General features: G+C 60.4%; 1 protein-coding gene and 1 long non-coding RNA gene across 2 annotated transcripts; both read right to left on the reverse strand.

Annotated features, from left to right (window-relative positions):
• Positions 1-3,457: 3,457 nt before the first annotated feature.
• Positions 3,458-6,830, reverse strand: LOC123365597. The gene is made up of 4 exons (XR_006577651.1): positions 6,293-6,830; positions 5,657-5,809; positions 4,696-4,841; positions 3,458-3,746 (listed from the first exon to the last, which is right to left on the reverse strand). It is a non-coding gene; the product is annotated as an uncharacterized LOC123365597 (long non-coding RNA).
• Positions 6,831-6,900: 70 nt separating this feature from the next.
• LOC123366671 (neural Wiskott-Aldrich syndrome protein-like) lies at positions 6,901-9,516 on the reverse strand. The gene is made up of 5 exons (XM_045010316.1): positions 8,890-9,516; positions 8,366-8,499; positions 7,607-7,702; positions 7,132-7,236; positions 6,901-6,912 (listed from the first exon to the last, which is right to left on the reverse strand). Exons 1-5 carry the CDS (start codon positions 9,365-9,367, stop codon positions 6,901-6,903), a joined length of 825 nt encoding a protein of 274 aa, XP_044866251.1. The 5' UTR covers positions 9,368-9,516.
• Between the last annotated feature and the right edge of the window lie 417 nt (positions 9,517-9,933).

Genomic DNA, 9,933 nt, shown 5'->3' on the forward strand with positions numbered 1-9,933 from the left:
AACCCATGTTTGTCGTACAGCCTGAACTGGATGATTTGGTTTAAAGCGCTGACTTTTTAAACAGAAAACTCCCCTAATGAATATTTAGTTTTGAAGTTTACAAGACGGTTTCCTGTGTTTTATAATAATGCTGTTTGCTCCACAGTACGGTGGAAACATGAGAGATCCTTAGAGCAGAGGGAAAACAAGCTCAGAAGAAAAGGGAACGAGACAGCTGAAAGGGAAAATTCACTAGCATCAGTGACTGATGATGGATGGATGAAGCCCAGTAAATATATTTTGCTTATTGGTTGGGTTGTTCTGTGAGGTTTTGTATTTGAAGTGAATACATAGGTGTCGGTGAGAAAGATGATAAAGTTCAGTTTTGTAAAATGGTTCCCCCCACCCCCCATAGGCCTGGGTCTTCGGCAGTGGGGTGCAGCCAGGTCTTCGGCGGTAATTCGGCGGCGGAGGGCCCCCGCCGCGGGTCTTCGGGGCACTTGGGCGGCGGGTCCCGGAACGGAAGGGCCCCCCGCCGCCGAATTACCGCCGAAGACCTGGCTGCATTTCGGCGGCGGGTCCCACTTCGGCGGTAATTCGCCAGTGTGGGGTCCTTCCGCTCCGGGGCAGGGAGCACCGAGCTTTTTAATTCCCAGCCCCAGCCCGTTTGCCGGAGCTGCGGTGGGAGGGGAGGAGGGATTTAAAGGGCTCTGGGCTTCCCGCAGCTGCGGGAGCTCCGAGCCCTTTAAATCCTGGACCCAGTCCAGCTGCCAGAGCTGCGGGGGAAAATTAAAGGGCTCTGGGCTCCGCTGGAGCTCTGAGTCGTTCAAATCCGTGCCGAGGAAGCCGGTGCGGTCCGGCACGGCATATTGACTCTTCCTGGTACGCCGTACTGGACTGTAATGGCTTATTTTCATCTCTGCTTCAGAGATCCCATGACTGTGGGGAGCCCAGAGCCCTTTAATTTCCCCTTGCAGCTCCGGCAGCTGGGCTGGGGCCAGGATTTAAAGGGCTCGGGGATCCCGCGGCTGCAGGGAGCACAGAGCCCTTTAAATTCCCCCGCAGCTCTGGCAGCCAGGTTCGGATGTGGATTTAAAGGGCCCGGAGCTCCCACGGCTGCAGGGAGCCAGAGCATTTCCTGGGCTGGGGCCGGGATTTGAAGGGCCCGGAGCTCCTGACGCTGCAGGGAGCACCGAGCTTTTTAATTCCCAGCCCCAGCCTGGCTGCCGGAGCTGCGGTGGGAGGGGAGGAGGGATTTAAAGGGCTCTGGGCTCCCCGCAGCCGCCGGAGCTCTGAGCCCTTTAAATCCCCGCTGAGGAAGCCGGTGCGGTTCAGCACAGCGTACTGGCTCTTGCCGCTACGCTGTACTGGCCCGTACCGGCTTACTTTCATCTCTGGCTCAGAACTCCTACGGCTGCGGGGAGCCCAGAGCCCTTTAAATTCCCCCCGCAGCTCCAGGAGCTGGGCTTGGGCTGGGAATTAAAGGGCTCAGAGCTCCAGCGTTTGCTGGGAACCCAGAGCCCATTAAATCTCCCCCATGCAGCTCCAGCAGCTGGGCTGGGGCCGGGATTTAATGGGCTCAGAGCAGGGGTGAAAGTAACTTCCAGGATTTACTGGTACTGCTGTAATCCTAAGGGGGCATGGCTTAAACCGGAAGAGGTGGGGCCTCAAGATTTAAAGGTCCTGGAGCATCGGCTGCGGCTGGGAGCCCCAGGGCCTTTAAATCAACCCTGGGCTCAGGGGCAAATGAAAGGGCCCAGGGCTCAGGCCGCCGTAGAGCCCCGAGCCCTTTAAATTCCCCCCGCAGCTCCGGCAGCCGGATTCGGGTGTGGATTTAAAGGGCCCGGAGCTCCCATGACTGCAGGGAGCACCGAGCCCTTTAAATCTGGCCCCAGCCCGGCTGCCAGAGCTGCGGGGGGGAATTAAAGAGCTCTCGGCTCCCTGCAGCCACCAGAGCTCTGAGCCGTTCAAATCCCTGCTGAGGAAGCCAGTGCGGTCCGGCACGGCATATTGGCTCTTCCTGGTACACCATACTGGACCGCAATGGCTTATTTTCATCTCTGCTTCAGAGATCCCATGGCTGAGGGGAGCCCAGAGCCCTTTAAATTCCCCCTCAGCTCTGGCAGCGGGGTTCAGGTGTGGATTTAAAGGGCCTGGAGCTCCCACGGCTGCAGGGAGACAGAGCATTGCCAGGCTGGGGCTGGGAATTAAAGGGCTCAGAGCTCCGGCAGTTGCTGGGAATCCAGAGCCCATTAAATCTCACCCTCCCCCCCCCCCGCAGCTCCAGCAGCTGGGATGAGGTCAGGATTTAATGGGCTCAGCGCTCCCCATTGCTGCGTAGATCCCAGAGCCCTTTAATTCCCCTCCACGCAGCTCCAGCACCCAGGCTGGGGCAGGGAATTAAAGGGCTGAGAGCTCTCCGCAGTGGCAGGAGCTCCGGGCCCTTTAAATCCTGGCTCCAGCCGAGTAAGGCTCAGGCTCCTCACAGCCATGGGAGCTCCGGACCCATTAAATCCACTCTCGAACCCGGCTGCCAGAGCTGCGAGGGGAATTTAAAGGCCCTGGGGCTCCCAGTCACAGCCAATGCTCCAGGATCTTTAAATCTTGAGAGGCCCCGCCCCTTCGGGTTGAGGCCACACCCCCTCAGGACTCCGGCAGTACCGGTAAGTCCTGGAAGTTACTTTCACCCCTGACTTAATCATTCCTTTACCTGTGTTCACCTTGTGCGCCGGTGACTCCCCCGAGCCGCAGTCGCATTCCACCTCTAAGGGGGTGAAGAAAGAGAGGCCACCATGCTCGTTGGGGTGCTCGTTGGGTTTTGGGTTCGGGTTCCGGCGTATCCATCAACGGCTGGGCCAAAGGGCTCCCCTCGGTCGCTCCCTCCTCCTCCTCGGCACTGTCGCTGATGTAGCGCTTACTCCGTGGATGGTCAAAGACCCTCGGGGCGAAGACAGAGTCTGAAGTTCTCATGGGGGTGGTGAAGGAGTCCAGGTTTCCTCTCTGCAGCCTTCCCATGATTTCTAAACCATGGGTCCTTGGCGAGAGATGGCCTCGTCCGTCCGGCGCTGGGACTTATGAGGTGATGGTGCTGCACCCTGATTGGCAGAGGGCCCTGGGAGGAGTTCTTAGTGGGGTCAAACAGCCCTCTCCCGGACAGGTCACCCTCCCCCAGAACTCGCCCTGATTGGTCAGGATCCCCTCTGGGGGTGGTCCTGTCAGGACAAAACCGATCCTAATTGGTTGAGGGCAGTGAGAGGAGTTCTTAGAGGGGTCACAAGACACACGTCGGGATAGGTCACCCTCCCACCCCAGAGCTCGCCCTGATTGGTCAAATCTCCTCTTGGGGTGGTCCTTCCGGGACGAAACCCATCCTGATTGGTAGAGGGTGGTGGGAGGAGTTCTTAGAGGAGTCACATGACACACCTGGCTTCCAGTCATATGGCCGCCTTGACCACGAAGTAATACCCCCATGGGGCGGGACTTCCGGAGACAGGTGGGAGGGACTAAGGGGTCATGGGGCGGGGTTAGGGTTTGATTAATGGTGGGGCCTGTCTACTGCTGCCAGGTGTTGAGTGTTTGCAGGCAGAACGGGAGCCAGTGTCCATGTCCAGGCCGGAGGTCGAAGCCGGGTGGTCAGAAATACGAGGCAAAGTCCATATCCATGCAAAGATCGAAGCCATGCAGTCAAAATTGAAGGGGTTGGGGAAGATCAGAAGGAGAAGGAGGTGGCAGGGCTGGAGCGGGTGGGTGGAGGGCCTGGAGCGAGGCTAGAGAAAGGCAAGGAGAATACTGAGCCGGGGTTCAGAACCCAAATCTGGAGCCAAGAAGGGTCACACCAAAGTCATAGCCAGAGACCAGAGTCAAGAGTCCAGCCAGAGTCAACAGCGAGAAACCGGAGGGCAGGGCAGGGCAGGGCAGGGCAGGGCAGGGGGTACATGCGGGCGGGAATGAGGATGACTTACTGGAGCCCTGGAGACCCCTCATCGGGGGACTCCCTTCCTAGCAATACCAGAAGGACAGCGGGGTGACAAAGATATCTCTGAGACTGGGCTCCAAGCCAAGGGGAGCTCCCATCCAGGCTGTGTGCCAGGACCCCGTCACCCTCCCTGTTCATTTCACACGCACAGACCCCCTGGCTGGAGGGGAGAATAAAGGGCAGAAGCGAAGGTGCCCCTGGGGGAAAGGCTCTAGGCCGGGACCCAGTCCACTTCCCAGGTCTACACCCAGGATTGTGTGACCAGGCCCACAGCCCTTCCTCTGCGTCTCAGTTCCCACCTGCCGCATGGGGAGGCTCCTCCCCTGCCCCAGGGTGTTCGGGGGGAGTTTCCTTCCTGGCTGGGAAGGGCTCAGATACCAGGTGGGTGGATTGGGCCCCGGGTGGGGGATGGTCGGACATTCGCTGTGTCAGGGGTGACAGGGGTCATGGGAGGGTCTGAGCAGTGACGACGGGGGAGGGGCCCCATGTCAGGCCACCCCTCCCAGACTGCAATGGCTATTGAGCACAACCCCTGGCTCTGCGGATGCTCTCACTTCTGGGCCAGCCCCACAGCCTGATTCTTCCCAACCAGTATCTGGCCTGGCCCCAGCCCCAGGGGTCGGGGTGGGGCAGGGTGTCCAGAGCGAGGTGCTCGGCCTTGGTTTCTCTCAGTGCTGCGGGGGGCTCTATGGCCGCTCCCCCCAGCCCTTCCCCCCAGGCACAGTGAGACAGAGCAGTACCTGCGGCAGGGGGTCCGAGCTGGTCATGCGAGGGGTGGGGGTCTTCAGTGCTGCCCCAAGGAGCACAGCCCCTGCAGGGCGTCGGGCACCTGGCCCAAGACCCTGATGTTAAACAGCTGGATCTTTATGTAGGCTGCGATGTCCTCCTGTTGCAAGGGAACAAGGATCAATCAGAGACTCCGACACCCACGAGAACGAAGGGTATTAACGGCACCGGGAGCCAGCAACATTTCCTCCCCATGTCTGAGGGACGGATTCCCCCGCCCAACCCCCGAGACGAAATCTTCTCTCTTCTCTAGTGACTTCCATCCCCTCTCCCACCATTGTGGAATGAACTCCTGCCCCCACTCCTCTCAGTCCCCCCGTGAGAACTGTTCTACCTCCCAACCCAGCGGGAATCCAGCTCCGCTCTACAGAGTCCCCTCAGCCACCCTCGCCCCCTCCAGCCAGGGGCTGGGAGGCTTTGGGCAGTAGTGCCGGGGGGTGAGAGGAAGTGGACACCTTTCCCCAAGGGATCCCCATGTCCTTAACGTGATGCCATGGCCAGTGGCTCTGGTGAATGGGGCACTTAAGCAGCCTCTGCTGACTGACTCCTCCAGTTCTCCCAGAGCAGGTGGGGGCTGGGATATCACGATACCAGAGCTCTAGGAACCGGCCTGAGGCCCCGAGGGGGATGAAAGGCTCACAGAAGGGACTAGGGGAGTTGGCAGACCCTAGCATGAGCAATGGCAGCGTGTCGTGCTGATGTGACGCCTGTTAGGAAATAGCCTTGCTGGGGAGCTGGGTCTGCCCTGCTTTGAGCTGCTCAGGGGAGAAGCTGGCACCGACCAATGGCACCTGTCTGGGGTCACCCTCTTCTTGCTCCCTGGTCAGCACATGGGGATGGGATGGGAGTGATTTTCAATGGCCTGGAGGTGAAAGGCCCTAGGGGTCTCTCCCCAGGTGACCCCTCTTTGGTTACCTCGTCCTCTAGCAGCTGGCCGGCTTCCCCCAGGATGGAATACGTCAGCACCAGGCCAGCCTGGCTGACGCGGAGGAGGGGGTGGTGAATGGCCAGCAGGCCCTCCTGGAGGAAAGATCTTTTCTGCTCCTCTGTGAACAGCTCGCCAAAGGCCTAAAACCAAAAGAACCAGAGCCCTTACAATGGCCCAGAACCAGGCTCCAAATCCCTCGAGTGTCTCACAAGGTGGAGAAGAGTCCTGGGGCAGCCAACCTTTGGGGTCCCATGGACCAGGAACCCCCGTCAGTAGGAGGCTGCAGGCACTGAGGCCTCCAATAGCTCTTATGGAGCAGGATTCACCACAGGTGCCATGAGATGCTGGGAATGTGTCTGCGCGCTCTGGAACCCAGCTCACACAGACAGCCCAGGACCCCTGCTGTTCCCAGCAGCGATAGCTCCTGCAGCTCACCCGCTAGAGGTTCGGGGACTTTTAGATCTGCTTCATTCCCACACCTCACCCCACGGACATTCCCAGGAGCCTCACATACTCTGTGGAAATAAGGAGCAGGCTCTTGCCCTGTGTCCATGACACACTCACTGCAGCGGGAGACAGCTCCACACCTGAGCTGCTGCAATGCACCGGCCGAGAGTCCTTACCTCTCCCACCCTGGCCAGGTTTCTATACCCCAGGCGCTCGGGGTCATGGAGCCCGTCCCGGCACCACAAGTCTGGGGCCTCGCTGGTGTTGAGCCCTGGGGGAGAAAGACACACCCATTGGGGAGGTTTGGCCTTCCGCTTTCAGTGCCTGTTTCCTTCTGGGTGCACACTGGCCAGGCTCCTCCTGGCATCCGCAGCCCAATGGAATCGCAGGGTCCATGCCAGGCGGGTTAGTACCAGAAGGGGGATTTGTTTCAGCCATCACCGTAATCATGTGACCCTTACGGTCATGGGGGTGTCTAATACTGAGAACCCCCCACACCCACTGAAGTCAAGATCTGGCCCTGGCTACCCGACTGGTGACACCCTACAAGCTTTGTGTCCGTCCCCTGTGGTGCCTGCTCCTGCCCCTGCCCTCATGATGGGCTCTTTCCCTCCATGTGTCTCAATAGCTCCGTTCCTGTCTCCTCACGAGCTGGCTGCCCTGTACGGGAGTGGGCTGATTTCCCTGGGCTGGGGGACAGAGCCGGGCTCGGAGATAAAGCAGCCAATTTTCTTGGCACTTTCACACTCATCTCCCTAATTCAGAGAGAGGGGGAGAGAAAGAGTCACCATCTAAGCTGGGGTCGGCCTCAGAGGAGGAGCAAAGGGAGCAGGGCAAGGGCCCTCGCTGAGCACTCGCTGCCTCGCGGCTCCAGAATAACAAGGGCCCTGAGGCCAGGCACGACCCTGCCACCGAGCGGCCTATGGAACGCAGTCCCTTACGGACCCGGGGGGACCAATTAGCCAGGGGATGAGGAACTTGACTCTGCAGGACGCTGGGGTTAGAGGTCACTTACGTCAAATCCAGGCAGGGAGATGGCAAACTGGAGCAGGGCCACACTGGTCTGGACGGCCCTGGCTCTCTCCTGGGGGTTGTTTGCCAGGAGAGAGCGATGGATGTGCTGCGGGAGAAGGAGGCAGGGGAGGGTCAGCGGGCAGGCATACATGCTCTACAAACCAGCCTCCCCAAGGGGCTGAGACTTTGTGCTCAGGGTGGAGTAGCCGAGCCCTGGTGGCAGAGCTTGAAAAGGGGGTTCAGTCTCTCAGGCCCCAGCCAGGCCTGGTGCTCACTGTTAGTGCTTAATGCAACCGTGCAGAGCTCTGGCTGACAGTCCCAGCTCCTTCCCCCTGCACTGGCAGCTCTGGGAACGTGTGGCCGGCTGGGTCCAAGCTGGGAGGACACAATGGAAACGTGGCTCTTCTAGTCTCTCCTTTGCTGCCCTCCCACAGGGCTCAGGGGCAATTCCACCCCAGACTGTCCATTCTACTCACCTCCAGGAGGTGCTGCAGCTTCTCCATGGTGGGGGTCTCTGTTAGCTGGCCCCTGAGGATGGTGTCCAGGCTCCGCGAATAGCGGTTGTGCAGAGCCTGCAAGAAGAGGGAGCACACGTCAGTCATGGGACATGGGGCTACATCAGTCAGGGGACAATGAGGAGGATTCTCCAGGAGCCCTGGCAAGACTCAAGAGGCACATCCTGGCCTCTCTCATTCACATCACTCCAGGGACACTTCGCAAGAGTTCATGGCCGGATGCCTGCTGCCTCGTCAATCCTTGCTCTTCGCAGTTCTCTGTGCAGGGCCTGGTACCCAGCAGAGTATGGACCAGCCAAACTGCAATGGGTGGGAGGTAGGATCCCCGGGAGAGTCCAGGCAGGAGATCAGAGAATGAGGAGAGGAGGGAAGGCTGGGATCAGCCACGGAGGGGTAACGCAATCCCCTCTGAACCCCTGATCCATGAACAGCACATCAGGATCAAGGCACATGCCCTGGACTCCACACCCAAACCAGCTCCAGGGCTCAGGACCTCCATGGGGTTGGACAGGGAAAGCCGCCCCCTTCCCAAAACCAGTGTCTCCCTGCGCAGACAGGGGTTGGAACTTGGACAGTGTCTGCGAGGACCTTGGCCTGTGTGGGACAAATGTCCCCACTTTGGGGTGCCAGATAACAGAGGAGCTGTGTCCCCCCATTGGGTGGGGACGGAACAAGGAGCAGGACAGACTTGGTGGCAGCGCAGCTGGGGGATTTTTGTACCTCAGCTCTGCCCTGCAGGTGCTGCTGGATCACCAGGATGATGTCTTCCTCAGGGCAGAAATCCTGCTCCTCCTCCTCCTCGCACTCCTCCTCTTCCTCCTCCTCAGGCCACGACACCTGGGCACTGGGGGTGTCTGCACCAGGGAGGGAAGGAGAAAGTTTAATCCCTTCTGCTGCTGGGGGGATGCAGTGGACAGAGAAGGCTCCATGTTTCCCCTTTCTCTGTAAGGAGCCCCATGGCGGCGAGGGCCCCACCCTGCCCCTCCCAGAGACGCCCTCAGCCCCATCAGCCTCAGGGCCCCGTGGCAGTCAGCGCCCCCCCTCCCCCAACATGATCAGGGGAGGCTGGAGCTCCCCCACTCCACCCAGCATCCCCTGCCGTGGGGCGTGGCTGTGCCACCCCCACTGGTGTCAGTGGGGCTCACGTGGGTCAGTCCCGGCGCCTTGGCGAGCCCATGGGCACAGGGTGTTACTGGTCCCCCACCGCCCCAGTCCTCCTCCCTTTCCCCTGGGTCTCTCCTCACCTCCAAAGAGGGAGCCTAGCAACACGGGGCTGCCAGACCCCACAGAGGAGCTGGTGGCCCCACAGGAGAATGCGGAGCTGCTGGTGTCGGTCGCGCCGCAGTCCCTGAACTCCTGCTCAGGGCTGGCAGGAGGCTCCTCTATGGCCAGGGTGGGGCTGGCAGGAGGCTCCTCTGGGGCCAGGGTGGGGCTGGCAGGAGGCTCCTCCGTTGCTAGGGTGGGACTGGCAGGAGGCTCCTCTGGGGCCAGGGTGGGGCTGGCAGGAGGCTCCTCCGGAGGCAGGATGGTGCTGGTGGGAGGCTCCTCTGGGGCCAGGATGGTGCTGGCGGGAGGCTCCTCCGGGGCCAGGGTGGTGCTGGCGGGAGGCTGCTCCGGAGGCAGGATGGTGCTGGTGGGAGGCTCCTCTGGGGCCAGGATGGTGCTGGCGGGAGGCTCCTCCGGGGCCAGGGTGGGGCTGGCGCAGGGCCCCTCAGCTGCCATGGAGGTTGGCGGCTCCTGCTGGGCCCTGGGGCGCAGCTCCTGGCTCCTTGGCTTCCTGCAAAGGAAGCCCCAGAGCTGCCGTCCCCGGCTCCTGCCCTCCCCTGGCTCTCTCCTCCACGGCTGAACCTGGGGCCACCTCCGTTTCGGCCCAGAAGGTGCCTCCGGGTCAGCTAGAGGAGCTGCTGTCTTCCTCCTCCTCCAGAAAGCCAGAGCTGGCAGTGCCAGCAGGACTCGATTCCCAGTCTCCCTGGCTCCGAGTGGGACCTGTTGTAGTGACTGACGGATTTGCTCGTTGTCCCCCCATCCAAAGCCAATAACACATCTCTGGGTTGGCAGTCATGAGTTAGACCTTCTCAGCACCCCTCTGTCTCCCGCAGCCCTCAGCAGTTCCTTGGACTGCGGTGGCTTGGACGGTAACAGGAGTGGATATTGTTACTGGCTCACTGGGTGGTTCTAGCCAATGAGGGTCTCAGTCTAGCCTCAGAGGCCCACACCCCCAGACACTACAGATCAGGGTGGATTGATTTCATTCCAAATGTTTTGTAGTTGTATTTTTGAGTTATTTT

Source organism: Mauremys mutica, chromosome 3 (genome assembly GCF_020497125.1).
Source record: "Mauremys mutica isolate MM-2020 ecotype Southern chromosome 3, ASM2049712v1, whole genome shotgun sequence".
Classification (NCBI taxonomy): Eukaryota; Metazoa; Chordata; order Testudines; family Geoemydidae; genus Mauremys; species Mauremys mutica.